At 39.6% G+C, this 19,512-nt stretch overlaps 1 protein-coding gene across 7 annotated transcripts in view; it reads left to right on the top strand.

Annotated features, from left to right (window-relative positions):
• The window catches only part of JMJD1C (jumonji domain containing 1C), a 375,768-nt gene that overhangs the window by 235,853 nt on the left and 120,403 nt on the right, over positions 1-19,512 (top strand). For 4 of the 7 annotated variants that reach the window (XM_075934893.1, XM_075934894.1, XM_075934898.1 and 1 more), the window contains one exon: positions 11,815-11,928. In XM_075934893.1, coding sequence (XP_075791008.1) covers positions 11,815-11,928 — 114 coding nt within the window. Of the gene's footprint in view, positions 1-3,478; positions 4,374-11,814; positions 11,929-19,512 lie in introns of those variants that run through there. The other 3 variants (XM_075934899.1, XM_075934895.1, XM_075934896.1) reach the window with 1 other exon arrangement.

The following is a 19,512-nucleotide window of genomic DNA, read 5'->3' as shown; positions in this document are numbered from 1 at the left end:
GCCAATTTTAACTATCTCACTGTATATACTGTATAGGTCCTTAGCATGCTTAGCAGATTTTCACTGAGTACACTGTAAAATAAAATATGAAATGGAAACTAATTTTTAATTTACCTTTAGCTTTTAGCAAAACATATTTTCATGTTAGTGAGCAAAAGCATTGCGATGCTAGATATTCATTTTCTTTTGTTAGTAAGTTGCATTCTATTAATAAAGCTTTGCCCAAGAACTTGTCAGGCCCCCCCCAGACAACCTTCTGATTCATATTTTAACAAATGTCTATCTTGGATATTATTAAGAATTGTCTGCTTTGATAGATGTCTGCAGAGTACAGAATTTCAGTAATTAAATACCATAAAAATATATTGTGTTTTGTAACGGTCATATTCCAGTTATTTCCATTTACTGAAATAAATTTGCAGCCGTAGAAAAGTTACCTAAAGTAGGGGGATAAGTCTAGAACAGGGGTGTGCAAAAGGGCCTCTGCAGGCCAGATCCAGCCTGCAGAGGCCCTACCGTTCCCCCACCACCAAGCCAATTGAGGCCTGAGGGCAGGGGAGTGTGCGAAATTTCTTCCTGCCCTGCAAGAAGCATGCTATACTTCAAAGTGCTATGTGCTCCTCGCAGGGCGGGAGGAGACGTTACACGCTCCCCTGCCCCCAAGCCCTGATTGGCCTGGGAGTGGGAGGAGCATGTGAAGTTTCCTCTGCCCTCTTCACCAGCCCCGCCCCCATGCCCTGCGAGGAGTGCATGGCCCTTCAAAGTGCCATACGCTTGTGCAGGGCAGGGCGCAGCACAAGGAAGTGGCGTGGGTGCCTAGTGGGAAGGGGGGGATAAAGGGGCTCCCCCACCCCCAGACCAATCATGAAAGAGCTGCTGATATCGCTAGTAGCAGAAGTGCTGATTTTTAAAGCTGCTGAGCCCACAACTCCATGTTAATAATAAAACTTTCTCAGAGCTAAACTATTTGATATGATTACTCCTGAATCCAAAGTGAGTGAGGTAAGTTTTGGTCAGTGGCAGTGAATTGATGAGGTGCTCAAGAAATACATGAACTTCATGTATATAAAATGTTTAAGGTGCTGTTTCTTAAGGTGCAACTAGACAATTTCTCCCAATAGACCCCTCTGTCAGAATATGCTATGCAATTTGTGCTACACAAATTGCGGAGTTTATTCGGAGTCTAAGTTGAAAGAGGTTATTTTGAAATTTGGCACTGTCTACACAGTGACAGATTTCAAAATAAGGCACTAGTCCCACAGATTCCTTAACCATCATGGAACAAGGATTACAGGGGTGCTGGAATAGCTTGCCCACTATTTTGGGAAATAGCAGGCACTTTTAAAGATGCGGCATTGCTCTTTTGGGATACTTCTGGTATCCCGAAATAGCAATGCAGTCTAGATGTACCCTTATTCTCTACAACCTTTTCTTCTTATGACTAATCTTGGTGCTGGTGAAAGTAATTGCAGCAGTGTTTCAAAAAATGATAGTGGAAGGAAAATCAAGTGAAGTTAGTGACACTAAAGTTTTTATTTTTAATATATTTTGTTGGTGGGGTAAGGAAGAGTTCTGTTATCCTTGACTGTTGGTTACGGGTCAGAAATGTAGGACTGAAAGGGACCTCAAGAGCTCATCTAGTCCAATCTCTTCTACTAAGGCAAGACCAAGTATATCTAGGAAATCTTCCACCTCTGATCACCTGCCAGTGATGGAAGAAAGCACCCTCCTAAACATTCCTCCCCCATTCAGATAACACTGATTTTGAAGTAATATGTTTAGTCCAATAGACCACTTGAAATCTGGTTGAGTTCTGCTAAAGATGTAATTGGAATCCATGTAGCCTGTGTAAACTGCTTTCCCTTGGTGTTGAAATCAGACAAATAATTCTCCAGTCTGCAAATATCAAAAAATTCCTGATATTTCTAAAACCCTGTTTGCCATATGTGGCCATTGGGTTGAGCCATTCCTATTCCGTCACTTGAAACTGGCAGGGCTAGAGGGCAAAGGAATACCAAAATTCAAATTGTTGGGGAGAGGATAAAAGTCCACTTGAAGTACAGTGCAATTATGTAGCTTTAAATTAGGCTAGGTGGTGTCCTAAAGTGAGTATAGATATAATGATTTGTTGTGTTGGGTTTTTGGTATCATATACTGTTATAGAAGAAATCCTACCCTAGTGGATGTCTTTAGTGGCCAAAAGACCTTTTAGTTCACCTTTAATTTTTAACTTCACATACCATTTTATGGTTTCATGTTTCAATGTATTAATTGCATTTCAATTTACCATTACATGTCATTTAGAATAATTCAATATGAGATCAGGGTAGTCAATAAATGATTTCATATTATTTTCTTAGCAAGCTACATGTCTTACCTCATAAAATAATGTAACACTATTTTTTGTTTAACATGTTGGGAGAAAGTAATGCTTGTATGTTTGGCAATCCAACCTTCCACACAAACGTTTTCTACCTGCTGTGTATGTGAACTAAAACCAGATAGTAGATTTGAGCATCATTGCTGAATTTCAGAAAAACTGATTGGGAACAGTTTTTATATTATATACTGCACACCACACATTTTTCTTCATTAGAAAGCATGGTGCATTGTTTTGTTTTTAATCAAAACTATAAGCAACTAATAAAAGCACAAAGCATGTAGAATCATAGAAGACTAGAACTGGAAGAGACCTTGAAAGGTCATTGAGCCCAGTCCCTTGCCCTCATGGGGTTCAAAGAGCAATTTATGGCATGTTATCAAATATAAATTCAGTTGTCTTTTGTTTATTGCAACTGGACATGTAATTTGGTAATTTCTGCAAAAAGCAGCAAAACCTACATTTCTGTTTAATTGTGTTTGTCAGCAGAGGGGAGCCTAGGAGATTGTATTCAGAAAGTGAGGGAAAATATGTACTTAAATTCCCCTTTCCTTTTGAATCAGCTATAAGCTGTTACTATTATTTTCCACAATCAATATTATCGTAAGGGCGTCCAAATAGAAAAGTCCTGCTAGACTTCACAAATCCATTTAATCTTGTGTGTGGTGTGATTGTAGCAGCAAAAGATGTATATTGTAATCTGGAGGTTATGAATGTAGTTTACCTTACTGTCTGCTGATCTGAATGCTTGTTGGCCTTAGATCAGTCTTGTGGTCTCCATTATAAAACTATTATCCCATGCCAATCCTTTTTTTCCTTTCTCCTACCCTCCCAGGTTTGGGCAATTTGTTTGCACTTAATAATATAAACAACAAGCTAAGTTGGTTTCTGGTGTGTGTGGTGGTGGTGGTTTTAAATCAGCCTCAAACCTTTTACATTGATTTTGTAAAATACAAATACCCTGGACAAATTATATTTTACTTATCTTTGTTAACAAATATAGATTAAATTGTTTTGAGAGTTAGAGCCAATACCTGTTAAGGAAGTCAACTGTATAGTAGCAGTTTGCTTTAAAACAGAATGGCTGTGGTGTTGTAATCCAAATTGCCATTCTCCTTTAGGAGAGAGACAGACACGAGAGGCCTACCGTTTGCATTCTTATACTCTGTCTCTCTTAAGTAAATTGGGAAAGTGAAAACTTGATATCTGCATTTGCTGTATACAAGGACAGTAAACTTGAGCTATCAGTCTCGCCACTAGTCTGGCTTTGTCTGTGGTTAAAATTGTGACCCGCTCTCTCTAGCCAACCAAATGAGTAATCAGTAATGTGACTCGTGCTGGAAGTGACTCCATCGCCACCTGTGACGGGGGATTAGTTACAGTTTACAGAGCACCGCCTCTTCCCTTCTTTCAACATGCCCTAAGCAAAGAGCTGATTTCTCATTTGGGTGTCTGCGTTGCTGGAAGCTACTGCACTGTGTTTCCAGGCAGAGAGAAGTATCGTCCGATAGGCTTTTTTCTGTGGATATCTAGCTGCTGTCTGGCTTCGCTGTCTGTTTGGCGTGTCTGCTCGGTTATGTAAGCGGCCTCGGCAGAAATTATCATGACCCAGATCTGGGGACGCCGTAGTGCTTCAGCTGCAGGATTTCTCGGTCGTTAACGCCACTGTTGATGACAAAGACCGAGTTGTAATCCGCTTCGTGCCAAGAACTGGGACGGAGACATGATTTCCTCGTCGAACACTTGCTAGGTTACAGCCCGGCTTTGGCTTTCTGCTCTTAGCTTTTTGGAATGTTCAGTATCAAAGATGCAACTGAATCCGGAAATTGTTGCTTAAAAAGCATTTTTTTTTTTGATTTTGAAGACTAACGTGTTGTGTGTGTGAGTGGGTGAGATCCTGTGGAAAACCCAGTTCTAGAACAAATGCGAGATTTACCAGGTATCCGCCTGCCATGACTTGGAAGAAAGCGACTTTGAGACGATCGAGGACTAAGTAAGATTTATGTTGTTTTTTTTCTTTTTCTTAATACTTCAATTTAGTTGTAGTGGTTTTTTTTTGTTTTTTTTGTTTTTTTTTGCTCACTGGGTGTGGAATAAGCTATTTCATCTGTCTCTGTTTTAGAAATAAAACTTTTAAAAAGAGTTTTTAATAAAATTCAGTTCTCATAAGTCATTAAGAAAGGCTAGTATATATAAAAGTGATACAGTATAAGAAACTGCTGGTTGGCAGTGTATACTGTTGCTCATCATTCACCCGGTGTTTTTAAACAGTTTTATTTATATTCCAGATAGGCTGTTTTTTCCTTCTTGTAGCACCGGATGTTTTCTAAACTGGTGGTTTTCCCAAGCCCCTAACTGATTGTTATGTTAGATTACAGGCAAATAATATTATATTAAGTAAAACTTTCACAGTAACATATTAAGGTATTAATATTAATGTTTGTTTGCAAACCTCTTTGAGACACGATGTGTCAACAAAAACGAATTTTATGCAAGTCGTTTTCTAAAAATACTTAAAAGGATTGATTACAGCCTTAAATTAAAAAATCATGGGGAAAATAATGTAAACGACATATGTATTTCCTGTTACATTTTAAATGGCATGTTTTCAACATGGTGTGTGCTGAGCAGCTGTATTGTGTTGTAAGTACTGTGGCTGATTTATTTAAAAAATGCCTTTCAGGGAAGGCTCATCTGGTCTGCTTTTTCTCATGTGAATGGAATGTAGTGCAGCATGGAACTCCAAACAGGATACAGTTGTTCTAATGCATTTTTCCTTCCTAGTGGTAGGCCATAATAGAAAGACAGACATCCATACAGTATTGGGGACTTATTTTAGTTTGATTCAGTATGTCATGTGCTAGTGAATACATGTTTGTGCCATTTTAAACTAGTAATTAGATATTCTTTTTCAACTCCGAATATTGACTATTAAAAACAAATTTTATGTTACCATAACTCAGTGTCCTGCTGTAGTATTGAATTAAAGACTGTTTTCTGGCCAGAATTGTATTCCACAGTGACTTTCCTCAGATGGCAGCTCCTTAAGGCTGTAGAAATACCTAGCAGAACGATAGAACTTCCTGATCTTGAATTACTTATGCATGGTATTCTATTGACATTTCTTTACATTCCAGTGCACTTAGACCCGTAAAATATTTACTAATAATCACTGGAAAAGACAGAATATTTAAATAAAGCAAATACTTTAAATCTGGTGACAATAAATACATATATAATTTATTGTTTTCATCTATGAAGATGGTGCACAGTCACACGTGATTATGCTTTTGATGACTTAGTACATGGTTTACCAATTAAAAGCAGGTATATGTTGCATATTAATGATTTTAGATGTACCCTGCATTTTGTTTTTGAAGGGCATATTAGCATTGTTCATAGAAGAAAATTTATCTAATGTATGTAGTAAATACTAAAGTACATTTTATATGTCAGTGTATTTAGTTGATTATAAAAGTATGAGTCATCTTTTGTATGTGAAATGCTTAAAAATCCTTTGGCTTACAAGATTGGTGCAGTTGCTTAAATGTAAAATCTTTTTGTAGATTCTGGTCCTTTAGTACTGTAGAACTGGCATACTATGGTAGAATCAAATTTAAATAAGTTGAATAAATTTGTATATATCTCAGCCTGATATATTAAATATTTCCTACAAGTTTGGCCTAAAATAATTAGAAACTCTGGTTAATTTTACCCCAGAGATACCAATAATTTTAGGTTCTAATTTTAGCCAGTGTTACCAGTCCTTAAACTTTACTCTCAGAACCCTTTGACCAAAGTTGATAAGCTGGGATGTGTCCTAAATTTGTGTTTTTTCAAATTGGAAAATGATTAGTGCTCTCACAGGAAGTACAAAAAGGGAGTTATTTTTTGTAGTAAAGAAGTTAAAAGAATTGAATTTGTATTTCAAATCCCATTTTATTTATCTTATTTTTTGCCACTTGATAAAATTATTTTTGAGTACAAATCATAGCAACAAACAGCTATTGGGAAAAAAAAACCTGCTTTGAAGTTTAATGATTAAGCAGCTTCATGAAAACATGCCAGGGTTTTTGTTACCATAGATTAAATAGATTGAGTAGAAAATATCTGGAAAAATAAGTTTACTACTTTTCATATGTATCTTTTCAACCATTGTGGTATGAAGTTTTCTGATTTTTGTATTTTTTTTGTTGGCTTTTTTTATTTGTTTTGGTTTTTGTGATAAAGCAATCATGAGCTGGTGAACATTAACATCACTACTTTCAGTTAATTTTTTAACTTGAATTTTAATGTCTTTTAATGGATACAGTGGTATAAATGTTTACTAAGCAGATGGGTGTTTTAAAAAGGCCAATATTCTGCATAGCAGAGCAATACCTAAATGACCTTAGTGTGGGAGAGTGGATCTTTACGTTATTTGCTTTCTATACCCCCCCAAACAAGTTGTAATAATACTAATTCATTTTAAATAGTTGAACACCCAAATAAGCTAGCCATACAATTATTTATTTGGCTGTAATTTAAGTATTCCTTGCAATGAAAATTAGTCAGTGTAATTACTTTTATAATGTAAATGCATTATAAATGTGGGCATTAGCTCTCAAGTTTGAGGTCCATAGATCTCATTGGTGCCCTCTTGCTGATGGTCTTCAGAATGCTGATTGGTCACATGGTAGTGATGAATCTTGCTTTCAGCTGCTTAATTGGATTAAATAGTTAAAAATACACTTTCTTGATAGTACTACTTTATTTAAGATATATAGTTGTTAAAATGGTGCTGTGCAAAATGGGAGAGGCAGTTTGTGATTGTAGAGATGAAGGGAGGGTGTCCTCAAGATCCACAATATTAAAAAGTTTGAGAACCTCTGTTAGGCAATTAGAGTAATTTTAAAAATGTTAATCCAGCCAATTTCTGCATCAGGGTCACAAAATCCTGAAAGTGGCATGGTGGTGTCAGACTGAGGGCTATACTAGATGGCCCCTTTGGGAGGGTACTTTCCTGCATGCACTGGTAAAAGCTGTGTTTATCATCTGATGATACAACAAATGAACAAGTCAGTGTAGGCACAATATCTATACCATGCATCTATGATGTATTAATGATATTGGTAATAAACTAAAGCATTGTAAGAATGGAACTTCTTTTGACCAAGCATTGGATCGCAATGCAATGCAAATAAACAAGATTGGAAACACAATAAGTCCTGCGTTGCTTCAAGTTAATTGTGTGCTTATGTGCTTTTTTTAAATGAACATTGATTTAAGAATGTGCTCAAGTGCTTTGCTTATTCAAGGATTTTAGGGTTTTAAGTCCTAGAAACCACATGGCAGTAAGAAATAAAAAGGGAAAGCTATGTGTTGTTGCCAGTGTAAAGGACGGATTGATTGCAGGCTGAAGATGTTCAGTTTTTCCCATTTCCAGTGCACAACATGTGTCTCAAGAGTCTTACTCTGTGCTTTGTAAAGATGCTTTTTCTCTACAGCCTTGTAAAGAGATCACTTGGACCTCCTTGTGTATATATACTATATATTATATAATATAAGGCATTGTTAATCTCTGATAAGTCCTACATGCCTCAGAGGATCAGTCTTTTTTTTTTTTTAAACTCTATTGATGTCTTCTGTGGAGTGGGATACTGCTTACTGGACTCCCTATTATATGGACTGGCAAATAAAAGGAATAGTTGAAGAATGGCAGTGTTTTTACTTAGTTTTGCTTTCCAAATCCCTTACTATATTTCAGTTCACAAGTCTCGCTGGTGTTCTGGATGTCTCACTAAGCTGATGGAATCCAAACTGTTTTTCCAAGCATTCTGACTTCTCTTTATAGATGTTTTATATAAGAATGTTTTCCATTACTGCTTGAGAAATTTCAAACTAAGCACATTCAGCTGGCCAGCCACCCCTGTTATAAGGATATGAGGCATTGCACAGTTTGGTTTATTTTCTGTCTGTCTGCTTATAGGAGGACTTGTATCCCCAGACTGTCTGGACTAGCTTATTAAGAGGTTGAGAAACTGAATCAGTAGGTATTAAATTACTTTTCTGAGGAGAGAATCGCATTTGTAGATGCATGATTTGGGATCAGTTCATATAATACCTGCAATCAGATAAATTGGTATTTTATACATAACTTACTATGTAAAGATAAATATTAAGCCACATTCCAGATAGAGAATTTTTTTTTTCAGTTACAGTCTGTGCAGATATATGTAGGCAGAATAATTTTTGTTGGCTTGAAAAAATTTAAGGTAATACAACTACCGGTAAGTCAGTTTGAAGAGGAACTAGAATATATGTAAATATGCAGATGCTGATCAGTAAATAGGAAAAATTCAACTCTCAGAATTGCTATATTATGTATTTTAGCACACATGCTTTATCCCAGTTTACAGGATTTCAGCTCCTTTCTTTACTGACTCAAAAAACTAATTATTCAAGGCCAGCTATATGTAAACAACTTAAGGAAAGGAATTCAGTGAAGTATTGGAAGTTACATAGTTAGTAACCACGGGGAATCCATGATCGACCAACATTTCTGCACATTCTTTCCTTTCTCTCTCTTTCCCTCTTCCCCTTCCCATCCTCTGTTCCCCTCCCTCAAATAATATAATAGTCATAGGATACTTTTATCAGAGGGGTAGCCGTGTTAGTCTAAATCTGCATAAACAACAAAAAATCCTGTGTCACCTTATAGACTAACAGATTTATTGGAGCATAAGCTTTCATGGGCAAAGTCCCATTTCACATGCATCTGATGAAGTGAGTCTTTGCCCATGAACGCTTATGCTCCCATAAATCTGTTAGTCTATAAGGTGACACAGGTCTTCTATTATTATACTTTTGAGACTACTGATAGGCTAGCAAGTTTTTTACTTCTCAGGAACCATAATAGAAAATACAAAACCCAACAGCATAACATTCTAAATCTGAATGGTAAATATAGAGAAAGTAGCCCCCTCCCCACCATCCCCACTCCCAAATAAAATAATAGATATATCTGGGAATATGTCTCCTCACTTGCTATATAATTGCCAGATCTGTTAAGCGTCACTATTTTTTTTTACTGATACCAGTATCAGGACAACACCCTAATAAAACAAATAGTAATCTCTGATGATGTATTTTTAATTTGCAAATAGTAAAAGTTAAGTTAATTTTGACGTTTAGGTGCGTGTAGTTAGACTTCATTATGTCCCATAAAACAGCTCTAATAGGAAGTGTTTAGGAGGGTAGGTTTTTATTTTAATTTCTATTATTTTAGAGAAGTTAGTAATATAATGTATGTTTTCTCAAGAAGAAATAAGTCTCTGTTTAGGATGATTTCATGTTATGTTCTTATTTGGACTTAGAGAAATAAACCAAGTGTGAAATTTCTGATTTGTACTCAAACTGAAACAAGGGGGGAGTTGGAAGGATAGATTCAGTGTGTCATGTTGTGAAACAGTGATTCATAACGGAGATGCTCTTGACTGGTTGGTGAGATACTGGATGTTTTAATGGAGTGGTGCTACCGAAATGATAGTTCTGTTTTTCTTGTTACATATTTAACGCTTCAGTGTAGATTATGATTGCTAAACTGTTCAGGTGGTTGAAGTAAAATTCTGTGTTATAGTCCCAAGATCATTATTTTAGCTATCTATTCACCCTTTCTTGCACTCATATTCTCTTTCATAGGTGGTATTTCCCCTTATTCCTACATTTAATTATATGTTTTCAGTGTAAGTATATTTTCTATTTTCCTGCTGTTTTCTCATACCTTACGCTGTCTCTTTTGATGTATTTTCCTTTCATTGCTTGTATTCCCTCATTCCTGATTTTTTTTTTCTTGTACAGTTTTCTTCATCTGCTCTCTTTCCCTGTTTTTGTTGCACTATTCACTTTCAGGAAAGACAAAGTCCCCTTTCTTATCTTCTTTGAAGTCTCTTAATCACTTCATCTTTCTAATACTGAACTTTTTCACAACTTCATCATACCTCCCTCCTCTATCCTCACTTTTCCAGGATTTCCTCTCACTAATCTCTCATTTAACCCCTTCTGTTGGGTACACTCCTGTCCAGTCCTGCTGACACACTTTCTCCGCTCCAGGAAACTCCACCATGATCAGTGATAGTGACTGTTCAAGGGGAACCTTATTTATCCAATATATTTTCTTCCCACTGATTATCTGTAAGATTCTCCTCCCTGCACTAAATGGGAGTGTCTAAAAGCATTTTGGGGCCAGAGTGGGCATAGGGTTGCCAGATGGTTTCCCAAAAATACCGAACACATGCTAAAAATTTGTCTGTCCCCCTCCCCCCCAAAATAAAACCCCACAACTATGCTTAACACTGAATGGGAACTTTATTATAAACAATCCATAGTCTACATCATATATTTTGACTACATGAACCTCCCAGCGCTGATTGCTGGCAGGGCTGGGGGGAGTGGCTAGGGAGATGTAACCTCCCAGCCTGATCGCGGCCCTGCCTCCCCAGCCACCCCCCCGCCTCCTCCAGCCCAGCTTCCGCATGCAACTAGCTGAGCAGAGGGCTCCCAGTGCCGATTGTGGCCCCGCCTCCCCAGCCACTCTCTCCACCCCTGCCAGGCTTTTGTCGGGCACCTAGCTGGAAAAGCAGAAAATACACATTGCACACGTCCGGTATTTTCTGAATTTTTTTACTGGACAGAGGGTGCAAAAAACGGACTGTCTGGTTGAATACTGGACACCTGGCAACCCTAAGTGGGCAGTAGGTTTTTCACTTGGAACAAGCACATCATTCTCTGTGTCAATGTGCATACGTTAATAGTTATGTCTTTAAGTGTGGAAGAAGCCCTCCAAGGAGAGAAGTGTGTGTCACTTTAAGTTTAAAAGCTGCCCTGTATGAAGCTTCTTTGTTGGAGCAGCTGGGTCTGATTGATTGCTGGTGAGGGAGCAGTAAGGTAGCTGTTCAGTGGAAGAGAATTCAGCAGAGATTGAGTGCAGTCACTTGCCTGCATTGTCTACCACTATGCTGTCTTAAGCAGATATTTCTGTGCAAGCCTGATCTGCAGGCTGAAAGAAGGGACCTGGTATGCAGCTCTGTGGCCAGGGTACAATCCTGTGCTCTGAAATGCAACATTGAGCTTCTGAGGTAAACACAATTTTGCTCAACAACCACGTGGACAAGAAAAACTTACTTATATGCAGTTCTGTATTCTCACTCTGTTTTCTATGACAGCACAAACAAGTAAGCAAAATACATTCAGGTTCTATCTTAAATGACTGGTTATTCTGAATGAACGAGATAATTAAGCGTTGACTTGGTTTTTGATTAAAGAAAGAATTCCTGTTCAATGAAACATTGATAAATAACACACATGACTTTATTTGCTGGAGCACTGGGGAAAAGAGGAGCCAAACCTTATCTTGGTTTTTTGAAATGCTTAGTTTCGTTGATTTTATTTTTCAGACATTCAAGCCCTTGGTTGGAAAAAGTGTGTACAGTTCAATCACTGCAGTAGAATTTCTTGTGGACAAACAACTGGATTTTGTAACGGAAGATAGTGCCTTTCAGCCCTATCAGGTAAGATATATGGGTAGTATACAAGTCATCTAATTTCATATCCCATAAAAATCTTTTTATGCGTCAAATCCTGCATAATGTTGAGTCCATTCATTTCCCATTAGTCAATGGAAACAGAAGGTACTCATCTTTTTGCAGACTTAAGCATGAATCTGTAAGCGGGGGGGGACTACATACACTATGTGATGGATCCTCCTTCAAAATAAAGTTACTAACGTGTTTGTTAAAAGTTATCCAATACAAATAATTATGGAGTAGCTGGAGTATGTCAGCTATTCTTCAGGAGCTTGGTCATTGAAGCTCAAGTAGTGCAATTATTGACTATTTTATCTTAAGACTGAATTACAGTTGTTTCTTTTCTTTTTGAAAATAGTCTGATTCCTCCTTCATGGTTGACATAAATGGAAAATTGTTGCTGTTTCTAAGTTTGTTTTCACAATTCCAGTATTCCAGATTTTTTTAATCATAACCCTAATAAATTAGAAGACTACTTTCCGTATGTACTTGTGTATGTGTTTACGGCATGGTATTTGTGTGGGGATCTAGTCACCATAATCCTTAGAAAAATACATTGGAAATTTGATTTTCTTCAAACAAAAAATTTCAAAACATTTCTTCTATGGTAAATAAAATGGGACAATTATATTTATATATATTTTACTCTATAATCAGTCCAATGCAAAGTTGCCATAAGCTGTCCCTGTGCTGTAGGTTATGCAAAGAGAGAGATTCTTAATGGCTGATCTATACATTATTGTAATGTATTTCCCTCCCTCAAAATTACTGTAGTGTTTTTTTTCCAAATATATGGCTTAAAAATAAAATGAAAATAAGGCCTGGATAGGTAAAATTCTTTTTTCAGTTCACTTAACAGTTGATTCTTTTGTCATGAATCACTAATATTTAAGGAACCTAAATAGGTTCTAAACTTTTTGTCTGAGTTTAACTTGAATCTTCCAACTTATTATTAGTTTACTAATAAAATACCTGCTATAACTAACATTTGCTTTGCATAAGAGAGACAGCTTATCTTCTCCAGTCTTGTTCATTCCAGGTGTGGCAAGAATTCTTATTTTGGCAGTACGTTGTTTTGGCTTCCAGAGAACAATCTGAGCACATGTATGCCAAAGCAAAAATAAATGTATGAAAAAGAAATGTTGCTTCTTGTAAAGCAATCTGATCAGGGCAAATGACAATTTCCCAGATATGCCGTGAGTGTTTTGGTTCTTCTGTTGTAGTGGGCAGGTGTCAGGGAAGTTTTGTCCTTACCTCCCAAAAAGTTCGTTTTGTTTGGAATGGTAAATGAGTATAGAAGTAATAAAAGATAAAGTAGTTCTTGAAAATGTGCCCTTATCAAATGAATTGATGGTTACATCATAATTGTTCATAATTAAAATTGTATTATACTTGCAGAATGGAAAGAAGTATAATACCCATTTTAAAAAAAGATACAAATGTGCTGTGAGATAGTGTATTTGAAGGTTAAAGATGCTGTACTGAATTTTTCCTAAGACTGCCTTCAGGTTTAAGATTTTTCATTTATACTGGAATTGGAATGTTCTTGTTAGCTGGTGGTGTTAACCCTTGAGTTGTCATTAGAGGACATTTCAGTTTCCTGTTTTCTTTCATAAAAGGAGTTAATTTAACAGATATTTTTCCTAGGGATGTTAAAGATCAGTTAATTGATTGAGTAATCTCATTAATTCTTATCGGTTGCTCAGTTATTCTATAGTCCCCAGAGGTAGAGCCAACAGCCAGTGGGCTCCAGCCCCACTCCCAAGGAGCTCCCTGACACTCCACACTCAGGGCCGGCCCGAGCCATTCACGCATCCTGGGAGTGCGGTGCCACCTCTGAGAGTGCGATGCATACGCGGCCCCTCCCCTGGGCGCGTGGAGCATGCGCAGTGCCGCCCCCACCTGGCCCGGCAGGCCCGTGTGGTGCCCCCCACAATGGGGTGCCCCAGGCAGTAGCCCAGCTGGCCCATACCTTGGGCCGGCTCTGTCCACACTGCAACTTGCGGAGCCAGGCGGGAGCTGATCCGTGAGGGGAGCCGGTTTAAAAACCAGCTCCCTTTGTGAACCAGGTACCTGACACCCCACGCTGCTGTCTCTGATACAGAGGCAGCAGCGCAGGTTGGTGGCAGCCCCTATGTAGGGTGGGGCTGAGCTCCTGGACCTGGCATGAGCCGGAACTGAGTCAGGCTGCCTGCCCACCTGGCTCCTTATACATTTTAAATTCAGTTGCAGTGGGTGTAGATCCTGGGCCTGGCGCAAGCTAGTACTGAGCCAGGATGCTGGCCAGCCTGCTTAAAAAATTTATTGGCAGGGGTGTGGGAGGGAAATGCATGTAGTATATAGCATTAACCTCTAAGCTTTTGTTACTCAGTTAATCGATTACACTATTATATCCCTAATTTTAATTTACTGTTTTAAAGAGAAAAGTCTTGTGGCAGATTTTTAATATCAGAAACTGAATTCCTATTTCCATTGAAAAGTCATAATATGAACAATGCAATATTGTAGTAGAAGTAGTGTCAGTTCCAGGATACTAGAGACAGACAAGGTGGGAGAGGTCATATCTTTTATTGAATGAAGTCCAGTTAGGGTGAGAGAGACACACTTTTAACCTACACAGAGCTGACCTGATGAAATACTCTGTGTAGCTTGAAACCTCCCTCACCAATAGATATTATTATCTTACCCTCTTGATCGCTATAGTCTGTGTAATAACATATAGTGGATATTCGTGTAAGATTTCTTTCCTTTGCTTCCAGTGATCCTTTTTCTCACAAAGTTACCACTGAAGCAAAATGCAGGACAATGTAGCACTTTAAAGACTAACAAGATGGTTTATTAGATGATGAGCTTTCGTGGGCCAGACCCACTTCCTCAGATCAAATAGTGGAAGAAAATAGTCACAACCATATATACCAAAGGATACAATTAAAAAAATGAACACATATGAAAAGGACAAATCACATTTCAGAACAGGAGGGGGATGCGGGGGGCGGGGGGGAAGGAAGGAAGGTAAGTGTCTGTGAATTGATATTAGAGGTGGGGAGAGTGGGGATGTTTGTGAGTTAATGGTATTAGAGGTGATAATTGGGGAAGCTATCTTGATAATGGGTAAGATAGTTCAAGTGTTTGTTCATTCCTTTTTGGAGAGTGTCGAATTTTAACATGAATGACAGTTCAGAGGATTCCCTTTCAAGTGCAGATGTAAAAGGTCTTTGTAGCAGAATGCAGGTGGTTAAGTCATTGAGAGAGTGTCCTTTCTGGTTAAAATGGCAAGAAACTGTTTTTTCTTTGTGATCTTGTCTGATAACTGTTTTGTGGGCATTAATCCTTTGGCGAAGTGTCTGAGATGTTTGTCCAATGTACATAGCAGACGGACACTTTCGGCACATGATACCACTGAGAGTGAGAGAGAAATTATTGTTCCCTGAATCTCAGATGTCCAGAATGAACAGATCTCAGATGAATCTCAGATACTAAGATTCCCAATTCATGAACCATCAAACAAAAATGACTTGGTTACTATAGGAATCTAAATTACTATTTCAGTGACTTGGTAACAAACAGATTAAATACTCTCTAACTTCAGCGAAGTATTGATGGAACTCTAAATTCTATCCCTAACTGAATACATATGTTGTGTGCATCATATACCAAAATGCTGAGTTCATTGACCACTTGAATGAAGGTTTCATTACAATAATTTGTTGACTTAAGTAGTGAACAGTTACTGACATATATTTTATAAATGGTATTCACAAGCACATGCTTCCCTCCCATTTCCAGGGACATCTAGTCTCATTACCAGTTATTTTGTGTAGCAGGTGTGAATAAAAATACTGCATGGTAGCGTGTCTAGGATATAAATACATTCTCCTCTTAAAATACATAAGAACAGCCATACTGGATCAGACTATATAGATCCTTCTAGCCTAGTATCCTATCTTTCAACATGGGCCTGTGCCAGTTGCCTCAGAGGAAATGAACAGAACAGGTGATCCATCCCCTGACACCCATTTCCAGCCTCTGACAGCCTCTTTTGTTTCTTTTAACCTGCTACCTATTTCATTTGGGGACCCTATTTCTTGTGTAAGAAAATAACTTCCTTACTCACTTTTTTTCTACACTGATCCTGATTTTATAGACCTCAATCCTATCTCCCCTTCATAGTCCCTATTCCAAGCTAAAATTTCCAGTCTTATTCCTCTCCCCTCATGTGGAAGATATTCCATACCCCAATCATTTTTGCTGTCCTTTCTGAAGTTTGTCCAATTCCAATATATTTTTTTAGATGAGCTGACTAAAATTGTATGTTAATAGTATACCATTCATTTTTTTTATTGGCATGATTTATATGATGATTTCACTTTCGGCCGGGGGAGAGGGGGGAGGAGGTGCTTGACACACGCACACACCCCGGATCCTGCTTCAGGCTTCACTCCACCCCTTACCCCAGGTCTCCACTCCCCTTTTTCCCGCCTCTGCTCCACCCACACCTTGTAGCAGCACCCTCATGTTTTATGTGTGGTGTCACTCCTGTCCCCCTTCTCATACATTTACACCCGAGATTGGCCACTGTCGGCAGACAGGATACCATTGGTCTGAACCAGTATGGCCATTCTTATGTTCCTCTCAGGTGCTGACTGCCACACCATGGCATGCATTTTGCTCCTGGCCTTGCTGTGGGCAGGGGCACTGGACATAGGGGACTGCGAGCAGTATTGGCGGGGGAAGGGTAAAAAGTGCTATGATTCTCAGCCTGTGGCCCGCAGTGATAATAAACAGGCTGAGAACACCGCCCAAGAGATGGTTTTATGGTGAATTCCACCTCCCACCCTTTATTCGTCTTACAACATGGGAGTGATCTAAGCACTTAATTTAAGCACCTGTTGACCTAGATTGTTAAAGATACTTAGGCATGCTGTGCTGAATGCTGCAATACCTAACTTATTTAGGTGCCTAAATCTCATTTTCAAAGTGGATTTAGGCACTTTGGTGCCAAAATTCTTGTGACAGTCAAAACAAAGAAGATTTAAACCTACGAGGAGTTAGGGATGTAGTAGTGTAGTCGATTATCCAAGCTTATAGGTTAATGTTATAGATTACACGCATTCCATTTTTTTTTTAAGCAGGCTGGCCAGCAGCCCACCTGAATTCTGGCTTGTGATGGATCCAGGACCTACCCCCACTTTGGCTCTTCATTTAAAGTGTATTAGGAGGTAGGTGGGCGGGCAGGCAGTCCAGCTCAGTTCCAGCTTGCGCCAGGTCTGAGAACTCAGACACCCTCTCCCCTCCCCTCTTCCCCCCAGACAGGGGCTGCTGGTACCCCGTGCTGCTACCTCCTTTATCAGAGTAAGTAGCACAGGGCAGCAGGTAGTCGGTCCATGAGGAGAGCTGGTATTTAAACTGGCTCCCCTTGTGGACCAGCTCCCACCTGGCACTCCGCGTTGCTGCCTCTGATACAGAGGCAGCAGCGTGGAGTGGCAGGGGGCTCCTTGGGAGTGAGGCCGGAGTGCATTATCTGCTGGACCCACACCCAGGGCTATTGAATAGTCAGTAATCGATAAGAATTAATGGGGGTACTCGACTATTCAATTAACCGATATTTAACATCCCTACAAGGAGTGACTCCTTCAAATTTCAAATCCAGTGTTTTAACCTCTGACTCATTTCTGTTAGAATCATAGAATACTAGAACTGGAAGGGACCTCGAGAGCAGGGATTTGGAGCAATCAAATAGCTTCAGTTCTGTCCACATCCCTGTTCTCAGAGATAGAAATGGTTTCATTGTCCTCGCTGAAATTTTTGACGGCACATGTCATGTTTGCTGCATTGTCGACGCAGATGCTCAGCACTTGCATGTCCCTGATCCCAAATTTTTCTAAAATAGCTTTTACTTGACTTTTCACGTAGGAAGAATTGTGACGCCCTTCAGTGTCAATTATGTCCAAGGTTTTTACCACAGTTTTATCTTTTCCTTCTTTGTAGTACTGAGCATTGATTGCAAAGAAATTTCTGTTTCCACGGGTTGCCTCATCCATTTCAGGTAGCACAATTTTTGCTCTAAAGCTTTCTTGAGCTCTTCTCGCCCGGCCTCAGCTGTGCTGACAACTAAATGACGAACCGCATCGTGCCCCGTCAAAACGCCAAGCTGCCAACGCTCCAGCTCCGGGCTCCGCTCCAAAGCCCTGCTCGAGAGGTCATCGAGTCCAATCTCCTGCCCTCACGGCATGACCCAGTACTGTTTAGACCAGTGGTCCCCAACCATTTGGGGTTGCCAGGCACCGGGGGCGTGGCTGTTCGCCTGCTGGGCACCAGGGGGCAGGGACACTTGCACGCCTGGGCCCAGGGCCCCCCCCCCCGGCCAAGCGCCCAGAGTGCATGCGGGCGGCCAATCCGCGGCGCTCCCAGGACCGGCACTCGCCGTGCGCCATGTGCCTGGGGCACCATATTGGGGACCACTGGTTTAGACCATCCCTGACAGATGTCTATCTAACCTGCTCTCAAATATCTCCAGAGACGGAGATTCCACAACCTCCCTAGGCAACTTATTCCAGTGTTTAATCACCCTGACAGGTAGGAAGTTTTTCCTTATGTCCAGCCTAAGCCTTCCTTACTGCAGTTTAATCCCATTGTTGCTTGTCCTATCCTCAGAGGCCAAGGAGAACAGTTTTTCTCCCTCCTCCATGTGACACCCTTTTAGATACCTGAAAACCGCTATCATGTCCCCCCCCCCCCCCTCCCCCGGTCTTCTTTCCAAACTAAACAAGCCCAATTCTTTCAGTCTTCCTTCATAGGAATTGAGATAACGAACATATTAATCATAATGTTGCTATGAAGAATAGATTTTTCTAGAATATTTCACCTGTAGATCACTGATATAACTCCTACTCAGATCAGTTCAGACCAGTTATTATCAAAACACTGTGCAATATAATGTGATAATCTGTCTGGTGGCCTGTATGAAATGAGCTTATTCTCTTAGTCCAGTTTCAAGACACTGAAGCAGCCCCTGCTTGAGGGACACCTGGGCCTACTGCTGGCAGCAGCGTGGGCAGGGCTTATCTGCAGCAGGCCCTCTGTGAGGCAAGAGCAACCCGCTCCCTGCCTGTGGCAGGCCAGGGAGCTGCTTCAGCCCCACCAGTTAACCTTAAATGGGAAGCCTCACCAGTTAACCAGTAAAACCTTCTCATTCCTAGTTTTTACATAAGACATCTACATTTCTTGTCATATGGGTTTCTGTTTTTCATATATGTATGGGTGCTGCTTGCAAGCAGCACTCCAGTTTTTCACAGACCAATGAGAAGTAGATCTGAGGCCCTTCACTTACCATTTGTGCTTACAGGATCCTGAAGATGTAATGCAGTAGCCACCAGCCTATATTTTTGATTGCTTGACAAACAGCACTAGCAGTTTTTATTTTGATTGCTATATAAGGGAGATAGAAGGCATTATTTCTTACCTGAAAATTTTGTGTGTGTCTGAGTGCAATTCTCATTCATTAGTCTGGGATGCTTGTACCTCTTAGTTGAGTGTTTCCTTGCTAGGACAAGACTCTTGGCTTCTGGG

This window comes from Pelodiscus sinensis, chromosome 8, assembly GCF_049634645.1.
Source record: "Pelodiscus sinensis isolate JC-2024 chromosome 8, ASM4963464v1, whole genome shotgun sequence".
Lineage (NCBI taxonomy): Eukaryota > Metazoa > Chordata > Testudines > Trionychidae > Pelodiscus > Pelodiscus sinensis.
The sequence above is the reverse complement of the archived record's forward strand: the minus strand, read 5'-3'. Positions and strand labels throughout refer to the sequence as shown.